This window comes from Podarcis tiliguerta, assembly GCF_965153285.1.
Source record: "Podarcis tiliguerta genome assembly, chromosome: 17".
In the NCBI taxonomy this organism is placed as follows: domain Eukaryota; kingdom Metazoa; phylum Chordata; class Lepidosauria; order Squamata; family Lacertidae; genus Podarcis; species Podarcis tiliguerta.
In genome coordinates, this window is record NC_139550.1 from 15,371,462 (window position 1) to 15,392,332 (window position 20,871).

The 20,871-nt window shown below is 41.7% G+C and overlaps 1 protein-coding gene across 11 annotated transcripts in view; it reads left to right on the top strand.

Annotated features, from left to right (window-relative positions):
* The window catches only part of SHOC1 (shortage in chiasmata 1), a 255,104-nt gene that overhangs the window by 221,148 nt on the left and 13,085 nt on the right, over positions 1 to 20,871 (top strand). For 8 of the 11 annotated variants that reach the window (XM_083419290.1, XM_083419288.1, XM_083419292.1 and 5 more), the window contains 12 exons: positions 145 to 249; positions 1,721 to 2,110; positions 2,294 to 2,398; positions 3,237 to 3,626; positions 3,902 to 4,369; positions 7,488 to 7,619; positions 8,878 to 9,054; positions 9,997 to 10,104; positions 11,545 to 11,726; positions 18,051 to 18,123; positions 19,382 to 19,451; positions 19,571 to 19,755. In XM_083419290.1, the coding sequence (XP_083275416.1) occupies positions 145 to 249; positions 1,721 to 2,110; positions 2,294 to 2,398; positions 3,237 to 3,626; positions 3,902 to 4,369; positions 7,488 to 7,619; positions 8,878 to 9,054; positions 9,997 to 10,104; positions 11,545 to 11,726; positions 18,051 to 18,123; positions 19,382 to 19,451; positions 19,571 to 19,755 (2,385 nt within the window). The remainder of the gene's footprint in view (positions 1 to 144; positions 250 to 1,720; positions 2,111 to 2,293; positions 2,399 to 3,236; positions 3,627 to 3,901; positions 4,370 to 7,487; positions 7,620 to 8,877; positions 9,055 to 9,996; positions 10,105 to 11,544; positions 11,727 to 18,050; positions 18,124 to 19,381; positions 19,452 to 19,570; positions 19,756 to 20,871) is intronic. The other 3 variants (XM_083419295.1, XM_083419294.1, XM_083419287.1) reach the window with 2 other exon arrangements.

Sequence of the window (20,871 nt, forward strand, 5' to 3'; positions counted from 1 at the left end):
CCTAGTTCTTGGGTTTGATATTGCCTAGTTTCATTATTTTGTTGCTGGTCATTTTAACTGGTGAAAACAAAATAATCAATTCTCATTCTTTGTATTCTACAGAGAAAGACAATTCTTTCAATTTCATGATAATGTCTTTTTCAGACCTTGAGGTGAAAATTACTCCTGAGACAGAGAATTTGGACTCTTGTCCCCCACAAGAACTTTGTGCCAGTCAGAGCAGAAGTGTGCTGGAACTCAGCAAGCCAGGTAGGACTTTCTAGACAGGCAAATCTGAGATGGCTGAGATATTTTGGAGAATAGCTATAGATCTATAACAGGGACGCCCAACTCCCAAGAGGCTGCAATCTACTCACAGAATAAAAAACTGGCAGTGATGTACCCCGGGGGGGGGGGGCGTGGAGATCAGGTGAAAGTTGTTGAGCTTTTTTTAGGGAAAACTTATTCACAAAATGTGACATCCCTGATCATCTGAAGGACCGCCTGCACCCCCTTCATTCAGCCCAAACACTGAGGTCCAATTCCAAGGGCCTTCTGGCAGTTTCCTCACAGTGAGAAGTGAGGCTACAGGGAACCATGCAGAGGGCCTTCTCAGTAGTGGTGCCCACCCTGTTGAACTTCCACCCATCAAATGTCAAGGAAATAAACAACTAACTGACTTTTAGAAGATATCTGAAGGCAGCCCTGTACCAGGAAGTTATTAATGGTTTGTGTTTTACAATTTTATATAAGTGGTACCTCGGGTTAAGTACTTAATTCGTTCCAGAGGTCCTTTCTTAACCTGAAACTGTTCTTAACCTGAAGCACCACTTTAGCTAATGGGGCCTCCCACTGCTGCCGCCACGCCACCGGAGCATGATTTCTGTTCTCATTCTGAAGCAAAGTTCTTAACCCAAGGTACTATTTCTGGGTTATTGGAGTCTGTAACCAGAAGCGTATTTAACCTGAAGCATCTGTATCCCGGGGTACCACTGTATATCCTGTAAGCCACCCAGAGTGGCTGGGAAAACCCAGCCAGATGGGCAGGGTATAAATAATAAAAATATTATTATTATTATCTTCTATTATTTTTGAATTCTGAATATCTGAAGCAGGGTTGACAGAGAAATGTAATTTAGAAATCTCTGGAGCTCTGCATGTGGAACTCTAAGGCTTCATATAAATGTAACTATAAATAGTGATTCTTCTCAGATATTTTTTGTTCCTGCTGCAGAGTGATCTTAGCTTCTCTTCAGATTTTGCAAGGGAGAGAGCAGGTCTTCCAGGACTCACAGCAAATATGGTTTTTATATACCTTTGCCTTTATTTTAAAATGTGCATTCTTTCCCTTAATACCTTTTTTGGCTGTGGCTCCGATCTGGTGGAACGCTCTGTCACAAGAGACTAGGGCCCTGCGGAACTTTATATCTTTCTGCAGGACAGAGCTGTTCCACCAGGCCTTTGACTAGGGCACAGCCTGACTCCCTCCTTTGGCAATCTTCACAGAACTCTAGCCCAATCATTGCCATCAATTTGATTTGAATTAGTTTTATAATGAAATGATTTTAGAATGTTGTATCATTTTATTGTTGTTAGCCGCCCTGAGCCCAGCTTCGGCTGGGGAGGGCGGGATATAAATAAAATTTATTATTATTATTATTATTATTATTATTATTATTATTATTATTATTCTCCTCTTGTAGGAATTAATGCAAAATGCATGTTTCCCCATTTTTCACAGAGCATCAGACTTCCGTACCTAAATGTCAACAGCTTTCAGCTATAGAATTTCAACCCGACTACTTGCAAGGAGGTAACACCCCCATGGGTGAGACGGTCAAGGGAAATTCCCTCTTGGCCGGTGACCATGTGGGTCTGGCTGGCCAGAAAGGAGGCAGAGAGCAAAGATCCACAACTGACGCCCACCAGGGAAGCAGTGAGCGTCCATTGTCTGCACATGAAGACATATTGGAGTTCAGCCACCTGGAAAAAGATGACTGCACTAATTTAACAGAAACTTGTGCTAGACCATGTGTTTTAGAAGAATTGAACACAGATTTAAGCGCTGGAGACGAGGTTCTTCATGCCAGTGTAGAAGCGGTCTCAAAAATGTCTACCTCTCAGATGGACAGTGAGTAATGGGCATTTTGTGAGCTGTTGTTTTTTCCCACAGAATGAAATGACCAAAAAAATTTGGCTTAATAGACAGTCTTACGTTTTGTAGTTGATAGTAAAAACAAAATAATCAAATTTCATTCTTTGTATTCTACAGAGAAAGACAATTCTTTCAATTTCATGATAATGTCTTTTTCAGACCTTGAGGTGAAAATTACTCCTGAGACAGAGAATTTGGAATCTTGTCCCCCACAAGAACTTTGTGCCAGTCAGAGCAGAAGTGTACTGGAACTCAGCAGGCCAGGTAGGACTTTCTAGACAGGCAAATCTGAGACGGCTGAGATATTTTGGAGAATAGCTATAGATCTATGACAGGGATGCCCAACTCCCAAGAGACTGCAACCTACTCACAGAATAAAAAACTGGCAGTGATGTACCCCTGGGAGGGAGGAAAGTAAAGGGTGTTCACAACCTTGTTTTCAAAGTTGGACATCCCTGATCTATAGTATAACTATATCTATAGTACATCTGAAGGACCGCCTGCACCCCTTCATTCAGCCCAGACACTGAGGTCCAATTCCAAGGGCCTTCTGGCAGTTTCCTCACTGTGAGAAGTGAGGCTACAGGGAACCATGCAGAGGGCCTTCTCGGTAGTGGTACCCACCCTGTTGAACATCCACCCATCAAATGTCAAGGAAATAAACGACTATCTGACTTTTAGAAGACATCTGAAGGCAGCCTTGTACCAGGAAGTTTTTAATGTCTGGTGTTCAGCCACCTGGATAAAGATGACTGCATTAATTTAACTTGTGCTAGACCATGTGTCTTAGGAGGCCATGTATTTTTGCATTCTGAATATCTGAAGGGGGGTTGACAGAGAATTGTAATTTAGACATCTCTGGAGCTCTGCCTGTGGAACTCTAAGGCTTCATATAAATGTAACTATAGTGATTGTTCTCAGATATTTTTTGTTCCTGCTGCAGAGTGATCTTAGCAAGGGAGAGAGCAGGTCTTCCAGGACTCACAGCAAAGATGGTTTCTATATACCTTTGCCTTTATTTTAAAATGTGCATTCTTTCCCTTAATACCTTTCTCCTCTTGTAGGAATTAATGCGAAATGCATGTTTCCCCCTTTTTCACAGAGCATCAGACTTCCGTACCTAAATGTCAACAGCTTTCAGCTATAGAATTTCAACCCGGCTACTTGCAAGGAGGTAACACCCCCATGGGTGAGACGGCCGAGGGAAATTCCCCCTTGGCCGGTGACCATGTGGGTCTGGCTGGCCAGGAAGGAGGCAGAGAGCAAAGGTCCACAACCGACACCCACCGGGGAAGCGGTGAGCGTCCACTGTCTGCACATGAAGACATGTTGGAGTTCAGCCACCTGGAAAAAGATGACTGCACTAATGTAACAGAAACTTGTGCCAGACCATGTGTTTTAGAAGAATTGAACACAGATTTAAGCGCTGGAGACGAGGTTCTTCATACCAATGTAGAAGTGGTCTCAAAAATGTCTACCTCTCAGATGGACAGTAAGTATTGGGCATTTTGTCAGGTGTTGTCCCCCCCCCCCCCCCCGCAGAATGAAATGACAAAAAAAATTGGCTTAATAGACAGTCTTACGTTTTGTAGTTGATAGTAGCAGGCAACAGGGCTGGCATCCATGCGGATGTTGGGTACAGGGCTGGTGCGTGCCTACATTGGTTGTTGAAGCACAGTTGAATGAACATCTGAATAGAGTTACAGATACAAAATATGGGAAACACAGAGAAAACCTTTATATATATATATATATTCTTCTTTTTAGAATGCCTTGAAGAGACAAGTTCCTTTGCTAACAATAGAATGGAGTCTTCTAGTGTCCCTGATTGTAGTGGAACAAAAGGTTCTTGTTTGTCTCCTCAAAAGAAAGAGAGACTTCTTCCAATGCTCTTGGAGCCTGCATCAGGTGTCGATTTACAGCACACAACATCTACTGTAGGTGACAACAGTGCACCTACTGAGAAAATCAGAAAAATGAAACCGCAGACTGAGACAAGAAAACCAGGGCATTTTAGAAACCCAGAAGAAGAAAATGATCAAGTCCAACTTGTCAGTTACAAGGAGGCATCTACTGACGCAAAGAATGCATTAGGAAATAACATGCCTGATGGATTTGATCTGCCTAGGAAATGTAGAGATGATTTTGACCTTTTGAGCAACTTTATCATGCTGAGGTCTCAACATATGATCATGCAAAACGAGGAACCAAACAATGTGGATATTCAAGCAGAAGGTAGCTTAAGGCAGTGATCCGAAGGTTTTGGGCTGGAGGGGGAACCAAGGTGGTTTAATCACCTCATTCAACACCTTGCAAAGCTCTGATGGCAGAGCAAAATTAGGTGGGGAGAATGTTCCTCCACTGGTTTCTGGAATTCAAAAATACTTTTAAACAGCTTTCCTTACCATTGTTTCCAAGGGAAAAAAAGCCTGAGGGGCAAACTTAGACACACTCAGAAGTGTTTCTAAATTTTCACCTGCCTTGGGAACATGACGAAAGACCCAGCGACTTTAGGATGCCTGACTCCTCCTGGCATTTTCCCTTTGGGGCCTTTCTGATGTCAGAGATCTAATTTGGGTTGGGCTAGAGGGTCAGACAACCTGTCCCAATGGGAGAGGGAGACTCCCAACCTTCTCTGATGCTAATGCTCTTTCTCTGTCCGATGGGCAGATCTGACCTGTTCTGTGACCTCTGGGATGCCCTTCCAAGTAGCATAGGATTGCACCCAAAGTGCTCTTTCACAGAAGCCATACTTGCCATAATTCTAGGCTTTACATATTTTCCATCAACTGAGAAGTTAGTCTATTTCTACAGAAGAAGAAAGAATTAAGCAGCAATCCTATAGCCACTTATCTGAGGTGTACTTCTGAGTTGGAAAGGATTGCATTTTTGCATAGCATACACTCTCTATTTTAACTTTAGCTCCACTTTTCCCAAAAAATGTTGCCCTGGGTTGAAAAGCCACTGTAAAAATTGAGCTTTCTAATCCAAAATAATTACATTTTCCCCCTCCAAGTTTTAAAAATATTTTTATTTATTCAAACTTAGCAAAGTTAAGCATCAGTGCCCCCTTGCTCCTTTATCTAATAAAGCTACATCTGGGTATAGCCTGTGTAAGCCAGCATATTCAGAAAGAGACATACAGTAATTGGAGGCAGATACCACTTAGGGCCTATCTACCCTACAGGCCTAAGCAGCCATTCCCTCGCCAGAGGAAACCCTTCAAGCTCTAGTTCTATTTGGGGGCAAGGGAACTAGGGGTCTCTAACAGAATTCTCAGTACCCCAGCAAAACTACAATTTCTGGGATTCTTTTAGGGTGTGGGGGCAGGCTGGTAGCCATGAGAGTTATTCTAATATTATCCTGTACGACTTCTTGCTCTGTGTTGGGAAACCACAACCAACCACAACTTTCAGTGGCATGCACACCAAATGAAAAAGCTGTGCATGTGATTATCACATCTGATCACCTAAATGTGGGTCACACGTCACTTCCAGTATGAAAGTGTCTTAAAATAATACTTTTTTGAAAGGGGTGCAATGCACTCTCTGCCCTATATCTGTCGTTGTTGGGCACAGTCATGCTGTTCTGACTGGATCTTGTGGAAAAGCACTTAATGAATAATAATAATTAATGAATAAGGCCTTTCACCTTTAATAACTTACCATTTGCTTCCCTTTAATGCTTTGCAAGAATCTGCTGCCTGAAGCAGCCTGCCTCACTTAGTCTAATGGCAGAGTCAATCCTGCCCTCAGCAGCAGGTAGGGTGTGCATTCCCATTCAGATTATTCTGATCCAAGCCTGAAATTTCTCCATTGATCTCCTCCTCACCACACTTAATTCCCATTAATCACAACTTCAGTGATTAGCCCAGCTAATAACCTTATCATATGACTGGAGTGGACTGGCTAATAAGTGCATTGGGCATGATGCACCGGTTGTGACAGCGCATGCTTTACAGGAATTTGTAACAGTTGATTCCACAGAGTAGTGAGTGCAGAACTTGAGCTGGATCATAAGATCTCTTACTGTGTCATTGCAAGCCGCAAGGAGAGTAGGCAAGGCATTATGACAGCATAGAGTTGCACTAATCCTGTTTTTCCTTTGCATCAAAAGGCTCTGGTGCAATGCCATATCCATCCTACTCTGCCCTGTGGAGCCTTCTCTGAAACACCCTAACAAATAACACTGGCATAGACTAATCCCTGTTATTAGGTGTTGTCCTGCCTAGATGATAAGATAAATGAGTGTATATAAAAGTGTAAAGGGAGATTGCTCACAAAATGCTAACTACCTCTTTGTGACCTAGTTTGAAAGTGGGATTAGCTAAGTATGTGTGCACATATGCCATTTTAATTAAGATCTGTTAACATTCAGAATCAATTACCGTATTGCACTTTCATTATTTTGTTTTCCTGATTTTTAAAACATTAAATGCAGAGTCACAGGAAGTGATGACCTCTGTTCTATGCATACCAGAGTGGAACATCTGTACTTGGTTACTGCATTACCATCTAGCAAGCTCAAGCTGAAGCAACATCTGCATATTGATTGTTGCCATTGTATAAATGTTTTAGGGCATCTTAAGATGTTAAAGACAGGGACACGAGTGGTGCTGTGGTCTAAATCACAGAGCCTAGGGCTTGCCGATCAGAAGGTCGGCGGTTTGAATCCCCGCGACCAGGTGAGCTCCCGTTGTTTAGTCCCAGCTCCTGCCCACCTAGCAGTTCGAAAGCATGTCAAGTGCAAGTAGATAAATAGGTACCGCTCCGGCAGGAAGGTAAATGGCGTTTCCGTGTGCTGCTCTGGTTCGCCAGAAGTGGCTTAGTCATGCTGGCCACATGACCTGGAAGCTGTCTGCAGACAAACGCCAGCTCCCTTGGCCTATAGAGCGAGATGAGTGCCACAACCCCAGAGTCGTCCATGACTGGACCTAACGGTCAGGGGTACCTTTACCTTTAAGATGTTAAAACCTTCCTTACATGATAGGTGTCCTACTATATATAGTGCTTGGGGAACTTGCTGAGCGAGATCTAGTCTGTTCTTGTAGCCTGCCCGTTGGATTAGCATAGATCAGTCTGGGATTCATCATAGCCCCCATGTGGCTTTCCAGATTTAAGGTATTTTGAATCAGTTCACCTGACAACTGCACCTGGAAGTGTTCTCCAAGAGTAGGCTGTTCAGAGATTACAGTATGATTTTAACATGAGGTGTGTGGGGGGGGGGGGGTTTGCCTTTTTGCTCAATTCCTGAATGTGAAATAGTAAAGTATTCAAGGTAAGGGATTGAATTGTCCTCTAGCTTGTCCTATAACACTTGTGGGGTTTTTTCCCCTGTTGTTGTAATTCTTAAGTTCTGGATGCTAAGGAGAAGAGCCCAACACTGGAAAACAATATCAGTCCTCTTACCCTTAACGAAGCAGTTCCTATGGAAAAGCAAACAAAGGAAAATGAAGAAATAGTTTCCATTCAGATTAAAGCATCAGGTACTGAATATTTTAAGACACCTGGCAGTTAAAAGATTCTTTTATGGGTGGTATTTATGTTGTGGTTTCCAGTGTTCCAAAGAATTAGAAGATCAACACTGGCAAGTTAAGCTTCCATGAAAGGTAGCTTGCTCATCACTACCAGTCTTTAGATACATACTTGGGTGTATTCTGCTCAGTAGGGTTGCTATATATCAGGAAGTTGTTGAGCTTTTTTTAGGAAGCGCCACCTTTTGGAAATCTCCCCGGACATCAATTCCGCCTTTGAAATCCAGGTGAGCTCCAGGAAAATACTGTGCAAGCTACTTAGCAGAAAAAAATCAGCATAGAAATGGTTCCCAGAACGTAGAAAGACTGAAAACCATTGCCACACTAGTATATAATTCACATTTATGAAGCACCGTAATTGCTTGTGCTGATTAATGCTAGGAAGCTGGTGCTCGTATGTGCATATTTTATTAGACAGTCAAAAGGTGTCATGATGGTGATGTTGTGAAAGACTTAAGAGAGAGAAAAGCTTGTAGAAGGTAGAATTGCCATTTTTATGAGTTAAAAGAAGATGGCCGTGTGGACATAGAAAGCCCATAGAGGTGTGGATAAGCCCTTTGCTTACATGTAGCATGTCCAACCTATGACATTTTGCTGCTTGAGGCAAAGGACAAGATGGTGTGCCCCTCGTGCCACCTACATGAAGCCCATCAGACTAGAAGTTGCATCTTACTTCAACACTGGCAGCAGCACAGTACACATGCAGGCAACGGGCTCACTTAAGAAGACTTGCGGTTGGCTATGTGGCACCAATAGCTCTGTCCTCCAACACTACTGGTGCTCTCCTATTCCCACAATCCCCTGCCTGAGGGGGCAGCTTCCCTTTGCCTAATGGGTTGGTTTTGACATAGAGCCTGTAATATCTGCATGTGTCTAAAGTGTCTGCATCTGAGGATGCAAAGTAAACTTTGGCAGTCCTGGCACAAAGATAATAGATAAAGATAAAACTGAAGCAAAATATTTCTACTGTAGAATGTTCTACATTTGTTCTCTAAGAAGGTAACAATGATGCCACCTAGTGTTTATCTACAACAAAAGGCTTATTTGGAAAATACCATATTCACTAAATACAACATTAGAAAATTTAAAAAGTCTGTGATTTGAATTCTGTATTGAGGGCTGTTAAAACATTTTGCATTCTCATCGGACTGTACATTATTTAAACGTGCTGCCAACCTGAAGTTTTTTGTGCGGGGTTTGTTTTCTCCAGAGAGTCAATTTCAAGCATATCATATCCTTGAAGCTGCAGTGACACCAGTTTTAAAAGAGCTTGTGAGTTTTGGCGTGCCTAAATGGAAATTTCGCACCCTTAATTTTGACACCACCAGATATTTTTTAAAACAGCAGGAGAAAGTAATCAGTGATACTTTTAAACAAGGTGTGACTGGTAAGGACAGATTCATGCATTGTTTATGACATTAGCAGGGTTATTTGTATTACTCAGGGATAAAGGTAATAGTTTATAGCTTAGCAGACGGGGTAATTGTCCTGGCAACTATTATTCGGGGTTTCTTTCTGAGAATCTTCTACACACAATCATTTTAATTCATGGTATTAGGAACTGAATTGAAATTTCCAAGGATGCTGTAATAGCCTCTTTCTTCAGAACGGACATCATTTGTTCACTTGGCTTTTAGAGAGAATCCAAATGATGTTGCTGCTAAACTGCAGCAATCTAGTGTTTTCTGTATTGTCTTTTTCACCAGATCTGGAGTCATTTTTAAGACAATTGCAGTCATGTAGCAGTTCATTGTTGTTGTTTTTAAAAGTATTATAGAAATATTGCAATTGCAATAATACTAAAAAAGATACAATTACTCTAAATGTAAGGAGGAAGCAAGTAATGAAAGCTCTTACCCATTGAGTAGGAACTGACTAATGAAAGGGGCAATTCAGTGCCCTAAGTGAATAGGAATAAGTTAGTTAATGTGTCTGTTGCCAAGAAAGAGAAACCACTGTAAAAGAAAGGGGCAAGGAGGAAGAGGGCAATAAACCGGCCAGGAACACGGGAAAACGGGGCCTTGTATGATGCCAGTAGTGACAGGCTGTGGAATATTAGTATGGAGAATATAGGGGGATGTGGCTGTATATGAAATGCCATGTGGAACCACCATTTTAATACTTTTTCCAACTGCAGAAATGTATTGTAATGACTCAGTAGCACTAAAGAGCTCTAGTGTGGAAGCAATCTAAGGGCCTTAAATGCCCCCCATATAGAGCTCTGTCATTAAAAAATGATAAGAAATGCTATTCCCACATTTACCAAATAATTCTAATATTTATGGGAACACTCCTATGTAAACTGTACATTTCTGTGCCTTTTTAATAGGTATCAAAGAGGGGAGAGAGATTGCAGTATTCAAACATGCTGTTGCTCTTCATTTACTGGTAACAGTTCGAGACCTGCTATTAACATGTAACTTGAACACTGCATTAGGTTAGTTTTATATAATAATAATAATAATAATAATAATAATAATAATAATAATATAAAAAAATAAAAATAAAAATCCTTTGTAATTTTAATAAAACACAGCATGAAAATACCTGAACACTACTGTAGATCGTAGAGGCACTAGTGACGTTGTAAAAATCCATTCATATTTTATATCATTTTGTTGACAGATCTGTATGAGAATTCAGTTCTTCATTGTTGTTCCAATTCCTCACTTTTTTAAACATGTAAATATTGTGAAAATGTATTGAATGTAAATTCTTTTTTATTTGTTTGTTAATGGTATCATGGAAAAATTATATAGGTGGTGGAAGTCTAGTTTCCTGTTATTGGGAGTAGAAATCTAGCTATCTGGAATTTGTCTTTTGCATGGATCTGTGGCCTAATCCAGCAGGCAGCAAGGAGGCACAACCAGCTGGGAAGTGCCCTGAAACTGTGATTGCCTTGCCAATTACTGCTCAACTCCTCTTTGCTTGCTGTGCAGGAGGGGATAAAAGGGAGCCACCACGGGGAAGGAGAGAAAGGAGCACTTAGGGGAGCAGGGCTTCTAGTTGGAGAAAAAAGGCAATGGCTACAGCCGCTCAATCTCCCGAAAAAGCATCACTCCTTGTCCAAAGATAGCAAGGACAATCTGCTGAGAACTGTATTGGATGGGTGAGCGATAATGTGAGGTCCTCATCTTCACTGCAACACCTAGAGACCTGGTGAAGCTCTGGGTGTCCAATAAGTTTTGGCAATAAGTTTAGGACTTTGCTCTGAAGCTTTCCGGGACTTTCCCCTGAGGCTGTCTTCTTTCCCAGTTCTAATGAGGGAGGGGCCTAGCATATCCTTTGCAGAGCTAGCCCTGTATCTTCTTCTAAGTACGTTTCAGTATCATATTCATTTCATCAGAGCATGAATTAGGCTGTTACTCGTCACAGAAGTACTACATTTTCCCCCAGCATGGTACATTTCCCTCCTCCAAAATATTTCTAAAGGTTGAAAGGGAAGAGTTAATATATGTTGAGTCTGGAAGATTTGGGTGAGGGTGGCTGGTTCAGCATTACAGAATGCAGCCTTTAAGGGCAACATTGGCCAATCTTTAAATTACCAGTAAAACTATCATGGACCACAACAATGTTAAAAGTCTGTGGCAGATGCATACATTGTATTTTTGGTTTATTTTTACAGCATTACAGTGTATGTCACCTCCAAATGAATCAAGTATTTATATGGTTTGAGGGAATATACTTATTATGCTTAGGGCTGTTTCTGTGCTATATATTTTTCTTTTGGTGTTGTTGTTTCAATGTTAAACTTGACGGTTGCTTTGTGATTGTTTCGTATTGGACAATAAAAAGAAACAAACTACTAGTTTGTTACAGTACTGTTGTTGATGATGATTTTGTAAAGCATGTGATTGATGTAATTAATTTTAAATAGGATATTTGTTCAACGCAAAAGATAGATATAAGGACTTCCTGGACTCCAGGCTGGATAATATTTGTAGATTGTTGGAGATTGTGCAGATTTCCATGCAGAAGCAAGAAGTCAATCCCAAGATAAAAGAACTACATCATCAAATGTCCAAATGGGTGCAGAGTAATATGAATGATCAGAATAAGGTAAATAATATCCAAAGCTGGCATATCTGGTGAAAACCAAGACTGGAATTATTATACAGAATTTATAGCATAGCGTGAATTGCCAGGGAAGGAAAGTTCACCCACCTGTCAAAGTGTTGGAGAAATAGGGGTAGTCTGCTGAGCAAAGGCTAGGACTGAGCATCTACAAATACTAGTTTTTCCATTGCCTTGCTTCTTATTTTTTCTACATCCATTAATCTACTTTTGCATTTAATCTAAATTACTCTTGCTTCTTGTGATTAATCCTCAAGTCCTGAAAATATCTACCACTATCTCAAATTATGGAAGGGATCCCCCGTCACTGGAAAGGAAAAAACTCAAGACGGTAATTAACAGACGGGGAGGCCAGCTACTCCTCTGGAAGGACGCCGAGCTTTTCATCTAAAAAAAAAAAAGGAAGGAACTGAAGCAGCTACAACCCCAAGAAACATAAGGCAAGTTTAACTCGATAATCATTCCAAGGGGGCTTTTCTCTTTGTTATACTGCCTAGCTACTTTACTGGTTACGTCGTGAGGCTGCTGAATGAGGGAGAAAGAAAGGAGTTATAGTATGAAAGCCTAGGACCAGCAATATTTTCTAACATCTTAAATGACTGACACCTCACAAGCCCCGATGTAAATTGCTGGAGAAATTAGCAAGTTGGTGAGGTTGGAGAGGTTTAGGAGGTAACTTCCACAAACCGGCATCTCTGCTATTATTTACTCCAGCTTAGAACAAAAGATAAATCGCCGACAAGTAAGCACCCTCTACCATATACCCATATATACTCATATATCCACTATGGTCCTCACTAGGAAAAAATACAAGGACCAAGGAATTTTGCCTAACTCACCACAGAGCCCGATGGAGCGCCGAGAGAGACAAAGTAAAATTATCAGCTACTTTCCCCAAGAAGACTCGGGCAGGAGAACTCAGAAGGAGAGTATTCTAGATGTAGCTATGCCTTTGCCACCCACAGTGCTGGATTGGTCAACACAGCTAAAGGACTTGCAAACAAACAACAAGAGGACAAACTATTCAACAAATCTGGCCCAAGAACTTGCCATAGCAGAGAATGCTACAAAGGCTAATACAGCCAACACACCTGATGCTAATCCGCATTTGCCATCGCGGGAACTTGGAAGTAACCTTTCAACCTATTGGTTGAAAGCCAATGACAATGGAACAGAAACGCGAGGTGATTATCTTCGGGAGCAGATACGCCAGATCTCTACGGATCTCCTTAACGTCAAAAAATTTTTAGCAATAACAAACGGGCTCCTCCTGACTCTAGTGGATAATTTCAAACAACATGTGAGCGCTTCAGACCAGATTACAAATCCCCTAGCCAGCCCGGATCCACCATTGTCCACCAAACCCCGGAGGAAAAAAGCTGAGCGTAAGACGAAGAGAAGCAAAAATATGAAAAACCTAAGGCGGCCTAAGACAACTCACTGTACTTGTAAAAAATATTGGCAGAAGCTCTTTAACCTTCTCCCATCCCTCTCCACAAGTGGAACAAACAAATCTAACTCGAGTGCCACCAATGAGACACGTAAAGTAAATACATCCATAAAAGAATCTAAACCAAGTCTTGAAGAATTAACTCCGAGCTGGGACAAAGGACCTAATCCATCTACAGTTATACCGCCTCAGAGTCCTCTTATGGCCAGCACAGAATCTGCAGACAGAGGTGCGCTGGCGACCCAAACTATTAAGGGGAACCACTCCTCTCAAGTTCGACAGATGTTGTGTCCCAAAAGAGAATGGAGTTTAGTCCTAACCCCTCAAAAGCTCGTCTTTGCTAATTACCCCAAACCGCCCAGATTCTATGTAGGGTCGGACCGTATAAACCATTTCTTGTCCATTATAAGTGGCATTTTACCGGGGGTAGTAAAAGCAACTGACATAGCCGCTATAGAGTATTTACATCAAGATGATTGCTCGGTACGAGCATTGATTACTTTTTTAGACCACAATCTGGCCAGTTTTATGTTTAGAGCTAAAAACCTATTCAAAAAAGAAAGAATAGTCCTATTAAGAACATTTGAAAACAGAGCTCCTTTAACCTCTCTGATGGGGCCCAAGGGCATAGGAATGGAAGTTCACAAAAGGGAAAAAACCAACCATCAAAACCATCAAAATAGAAAGCATAAGTTCCAGCAGGATCATCTCCATCAAACAGTACCAAATGAAAAAAAGGAAGCCCCACATCCAACTGGCGCCTGGCCTCTCACGTGTGACAGTGAGGACTCCGCTTGGGAGGAAGAACTCTCGCTGATAAAGCGTTTCTGGTCACTGCATTCTCCAGCTCAAACTGAGATCTTGAAAAGACTTGATTTACTTAGAAGCAGACTAGTAAAAAAGGATGACCAAGGTGAGACAATGAAGGACCCTTATGTGCAGCCCATATCTCCCAAATGTCTAGTGGATAAGAAGACAGTGGGAGGCACCTTCAAATGTGTAGACGTGGAATTACAATCTGAGCCCCCTGTGATGTACAATAAAGTAAAACCTAATCAATGTGTGAAATCTCAAAGCTCCTGGCACAGCTACCTTAAACTGTCTCCGAATGAATTAGCTTCCCCCCCAACTCCAAAATCTAGCCCCAATTCACCAAGAAGAGAGGATCAATACACTCTCTCCAAGCAGTCATCCTCGAAAAGAGCCAATGGGTGTGTTTTTTTAGACACCAAAGAACTGCTGGACGTGGTGGTGACATAGATCCAGCTCCCCGAAGGGCCCGGGGCCTAAAAGTGCTGTCTTGGAACATTGCGGGTTGGCACGCCAAGAAAAATAACCAACAATTTATGTGCTACCTTAAGCAATTTGACATCATCTTCTTTCAGGAGACATGGCAGAACGACCCCATATTTCTCAATGGGTATAACTGCCACTACCTGCCTGCCTCTCCATCTCTAAAGGGCGGCAGATCTAGTGGCGGCCTAGCTTGCTTTATTTCTACGGAGCTGGCGCATTCTGTAACAGCCCTACCCAGCTGCAATTCTTTAGCAACAGCCGCCCTACTTAGCCTCAAGAGAACTACCCTTTTGCTGGTCAATGTCTATATTCCCCCAGGCCAAAAAAAACCCGTTGTCAAGGCTACATGGGCTGAACTAGAGGCGTTTTTAGAACCTCTTGAATCTACTTACCCGTCTGCCCTGACTATTGTGTGTGGAGATTTTAACGCTCGTATAGGAACAGATGACATCAGTCTATACACTCACTTCAACCTATTTATGGACCCTGAAGAACAGACGGATATTGGTGCGACACGACTGTCCAAAGATAGCAGAAGTAATTTTTCAGGTCTCTGCCTAGTGCAGGCTGCCAGACGGAGGGAACTGCTGATATTAAACGGCAACATAGAGGGGGATCGTCCCGGGGAATATACTCATTTTTCCAAGGCAGGGGGAAGCGTTATAGATTATATTCTAATTTCAAGATTTGCCCACAGCTTTGTAAGGAAGTTCCAAGTAGGCCACAATACTCTGAGTGACCACCTACCTCTAATCCTAGAGCTTGCAGGTCGGCCTTTTGACTATTCCATTGCCGAGCCACAATATATACCCTCTGTAAATTTGGGTATACTTGCTCCCAAAAGACTCAAATGGTCCCCAATATTGAATGAAAATCTAACCCTCCTCCTTCAGTCAGCGGAGTTAAAGCTTATTCGATCCGCTATTGTGACAGGCAATTCAGTAGATGCGATTATGGAACGCTTTAAATTACTTATGGAAAGACTGAAATCCAATTTAACAACAGCGATACATAGCTCCGCTACAAAGAGGGCAAAGAACGGAGCTAGCTGGTTTGACTTGGAGTGCAGGCAAACAAGGAGACAAACGAGATCAGCCTACCAGAGATATAGGAAATCAGGGACTGCCATTCTACTTAATGCTTATATTTATCTGAGACGGTCCTACAAACAATTATTAAGGAGAAAGAAGTTGGAAGCTGAACGAGCCGCATGGCAAAGTTTGGTTAAGGCATCGCACGAGAAAGATACTACTTGCTTTTGGCGAACCATATCTGGTCTACTGGACCAGGAGCGCACTAATTCCATCTGCACAGTGGAACCAATGGAGTGGTTGCGCCATTTTCAATCTTTGTTCTATGACCAGGAAGTCCAACATTACAAACTATGCATCCAATTGGAGGATCTACCTCATTGGCCACCAGTAACTGTAAAGGAAGTTGAGAACTTAATCGCACAATTAAAGAACAATAAGGCCCCAGGGAATGATTACATCCCTGCCGAACTTCTGAAGTCCAATATGGGCTGGTGGGCCCCCCTGCTGGCCTCTTTATTTTCTTGGATTGACTCAACGGGTCTACTTCCAGATGGTTGGACAGAGGCAATAGTTATTCCAATCTACAAAAAAGGACCCATGCCAGACCCGGCGAGCTATAGACCAATCAGCCTTCTGCCTATACCCAGCAAACTATATGCCAAACATCTTCATATTAAGCTAACTAGCTGGCTGGAAACCGAAGCTATTCTAGCGGAAGAGCAAGCGGGTTTCAGGCAGGGCAGATCCACTATAGACCATTGCTTCACCCTAGCCTATTTAATTGACAAATATGCCAAAAAATCCCGTGGGGTGCTATACGCAGCCTTTATTGATCTAAAGGCTGCCTTCGATTCAATTCCACGTGCAAGACTCTGGGACAAATTGAGCACATCAAGTATAGACAAAAGACTATTATTTCTGATCAGCTGTTTATATAAAGACACGGTGCTGCATGTAAGAACTTCGTTAAACGGCCACCTTATAGGACCAGTTCCTGTCAGCAAGGGGGTCAAGCAAGGTTGCATCCTGGCCCCAGTTCTATTCAACTTTTACATCAATGATATGGTCAACTGTTTGTCATCTCCGGACTTCCATGCCCCCAAACTGGCTGACAAATCAATATCCGTGCTTTTGTATGCTGATGATGCGATACTCCTATCTCGAACAAGAATAGGCTTAAATAGGCTCATAGGTGAATTTTCAGCATACTGTAGGAGAGAGCAACTGGCAATAAATTATCAGAAAACCAAAACCATGGTTTTTGCAAGGAAATGCAGACAGTACAGCTGGAGGATGGATGACCAGATAATTGAACAGGTTAAAGCCTTCAAATATCTGGGTATCGTTTTCCAGTCGACCGGGTCCTGGGATGCCCATCAAAAATATGCCAAAGAAAAAGCAGCTCAAAGTATTAAGATGCTGTCGCGCTTTTTCTACACGAAGGGGGGCAGATACATCCCAGCAGCCTTTGAAGTCTTCCAAGCAAAACCTCTGGCGCAGTTACTGTATGGGGCACAAATCTGGACGGGGAACCACTGCTCCAGTCTTGAAACTGTTCAGTCTAAATTCCTAAGGCAGATATTCGGCGTCCCCTCCTGTGTTCCAAACGCTGCTTTACGACTCGAGGCCTGCCTTCCATCTGTAGAAACTCAGACCTGGCAAAGAACACTCAACTATTGGCTTCGTCTTAATTTAAATCCATCTGGTCTACTGCCTCTAGTAATGCAAGACCCTCATAAAAGCATGTGGTTCAAAACTGTGCATCAAAAACTCCTTACATGCGGTCTGCATTCGCAATCCCTATTATCAATGGGCCTCATTAAAGCAAAGAGTCTAATAGGCCAGCGCCTGAAAGACATTGAACGGCAAAACAACCTGACTATCTTAAAGAAACTGTGCCCATGGTATACCTACTATCACCCTTCCCATTTTGACTTTCCAGCTTCATATTTGTTTAAATTAACCATCCCAAAATACAGACGTGCCTTTACATTGGCTAGATGGGATGTTCTTCCCTCTGCCGTACTCGAAGGTCGTTACCAAAAGACTCCATTTGAAAAACGACTCTGCCCATGTAGAGATGGTAACACGGAAACAGTGTCCCACGTCCTCCTATCCTGCCCCCTTTACAAAGACCTAAGGAATGAGATTATTACTCCACTCATTCTCCCCAATCCTGGCCGCTCACAGGACATTATACTGTTTTTTCTCTTATCTGATACGGATAGTCAGACAACAGAGAAGGTCGCGAGGTACATCGAGAGAGCTATGAAATTGAGGGCCACCATCTGAGTGAAAGACTTGTTCATCTGACGGACCTCCTTCTGTTTGCTCCTATCCTCCTTTTATTCTCAGTTTATTTTATTTTTAATTCTTGCATAGCTGTGGCCTGTTGGCTTTGCTAATAAAGTTCTGATTCTGATTCTCAAATTATTGTCAAATATTTTAAATATCAAATACAGACTGATCATTGTGTTGTTGTTTTTAAAATGCATACAGTACTTTATTTTATTTTTTATGATGTGCCAGGTAGTAATTGTGACTAGAATGGGTTTTGATGAAGAAACAGATGTACTAATCAACACCATCAGTACAGTGCAAGGTAAATGTTATTTTTCATATTGCTTGGAAACTGTATATGCCCTAATGTTTGCATGCATGCATGCTTGCTTGCATGTTTCAATTCAAAAGTCTTGGATCAGAATCTCAAACTCCCATATTATTATTATATATATGCTGTAGTTCTCTGAGCAATGATGATTTCTCTGTTTTAGTTTCCTTTCAACAAGATAGAGACACCTGCAGTGATTTCATGATAGGTGTTTATTTAAAAACAAGCACAGTGAGCATTGAGAGCCAGGTAGGACTACTAGAATATAAAGTTGCATCAGCTCCTCCACAAGCAAGTGTGATCATCTCTTGAAGCCCCACAAATGTCTTCCTAACTAAAAATCTCAGACCTAGATATGTTTGTTTCCCTCGAATCTCTGCAACTTTCTCCAGCCTTCACCTCACGTTGTGGAGCATGTCCCAGCCACCAGCTATCAACGTTCAATTAATAAATCTTTCCAAATCAAGCAAAAGCCATTGAGCAGGCACCTCTGAGTTGCTGTAGAAACATTAGATGGTCTTTAGGAAGCAATCTGATATACAGATGATGGTCACTTCACAGTCATTACAGCATGATACTTTCTGCCTTTGGATGAAAGAATGCAGCCTTTAAGGGCAACATTGGCCAATCTTTAAATTACCAGTAAAACTATCATGGACCACAACAATGTTAAAAGTCTGTGGCAGATGCCTTTGGATGAAATATGAATGAGACTTTTCATAGGAAATACAGCCCCTTTGCACGAGCTTTTCTATTTTGTCCAGGTGGCAAACTGTAGTTCTCAGCTTCAGAAGAACCAGGATATTAAGCTATGGTTTGAAGTTGGCTTAATATCCAGACTTGCTCAGAAGCTGCTAACCAGAGTTTCCTGGTCCAGAGGAAATTAGAAACTATGTATTGTAAATGGAAAAGTTTCCTGTTTGTTTGCTGTCTCACACCAAGGGGCTGAATGTATGGAAAACAAAAGCTCATTTATATCATTAAGACAACAGATGATCATCTGAAGTTGCCCTTTAAAGATTGATAATAACTTGGTGCACAAAATGTAAAAAGAACAGAGAACTTCCCAGCAGATTTATATAAATATTAAAGTAAATATCATTACTATATGCTGGTATTTTTCACACTCTCTTGTCTGATGGAACCTGACAAATGTTATTATTGGTTATTATTGGCTGTATGACAATTTCCACAGGTTCAGATGAACCTTTAACTTGAGTCACCAACTTGCAGCTCTGTCTTCCAACAGGCTTGAAAATTGTGTATTTAGATTCTGAGGAAAGAGGGACTTTTCTAGAGAGCCAAGATGTAATAAGTAGGTGAGTATACTTCATTATTAGAAAATAGACTGGGATCTTGAAATTATTACAGAAATGATTTGCAGGATGTAACTGAAGGTAGTCATCCTAAAACTACCCCGTCTTTGCTTCGTTTGCAGTTTGGAAAGATCCTCTTGTGTGGTTGTATATAATCAGAACATTGGACCTGATTTCCCTTGGACTCATTTTTCATTAGTGGTGGAGTATAATTATTCAGAAAAATCCTGCTGGCTTGATATTTGCAAAAATCTGAATGTTTCCTACATAACTTTCATAACCACTGTTCTGGAAACATTTGGAATCGGTAAGTGAATGTTTAAATACTACACAGATGATAAAAGTCAAATAGGTTTGGGCATGCTTCATAAAAAGTGATCCAATATCTTTTCAAATGGTTATATAAAATTGACTCCCGGAAATGAAAGTCGCATAAAATCAGATGGTGCCCAGGGTTTCCTCCCCCAGCTATACAGCTGTAAAGGCAGAAAAGAACTAGTGCTGTGCTCTGATCTAATGGGAAAACTAATATATAGTGTTAATATAGCATTTTTTAAATATATTGCTATGTGCTAGTAAACTCCAATGGGGTTTTAAAAAAATAGCAATCTTAATCTTTTCCTTATACATTATTTCAGTAATCCTTACAGCAACCTTGTAAAGTATGTCAGTATTCATAGTACAGGTTGGTAGCTGAAGCTGAATGACTGTAAAGGTAAAGGTAAAGGTACCCCTGCCCGTACGGGCCAGTCGTGACCGACTCTAGGGTTGCACGCTCATCTCGCTCAAGAGGCTGGGAGCTGGCACCGTCCAAAGACACTTCCGGGTCACGTGGCCAGCGTGATGAAGCTGCAACTGGTGAGCCAGCACCAGTGCCGCACACGGAAACACTGTTTACCTTCCCGCTATAAAGCAGTACCTATTTATCTACTTGCACTTAGGAGTGCTTTCAAACTGCTAGGTGGGCAGGAGCTGGGACCGAACGACGGGAGATCACCCCGCCGCGGGGATTCGAACCGCCGACCTTACGATCAGCAAGTCCTAGGCACTGAGGTTTTACCCACAGCGCCACCCGCGTCCCTCTAAAAGACTGTAGTTTGCCTAAAATCACTTTATATAGATTGAGAGGAGATTTTATTCCAGGACTGCCTGACTCACAGTTCACTTAAAAGCAGCATGAGCATGTGCATATCTATGGCGTCACCATTATATATCTTTAGGTGCCAGGCAATAACGCTCCTCTTCAACCAGGACTTTGGCTGATTAATATTCTAAAGCATTTTAAATGTGTTTGTGGGAGGGGGGGTTACTGATTTGTTGTTTTCTGTTTTAACTACTTTTATCTTGTGTTTTTATGAACTGTACTGAAATCTTTGAATGAAAGGTGGAATAGATATTTTAATAACATCAATAATAATATTCT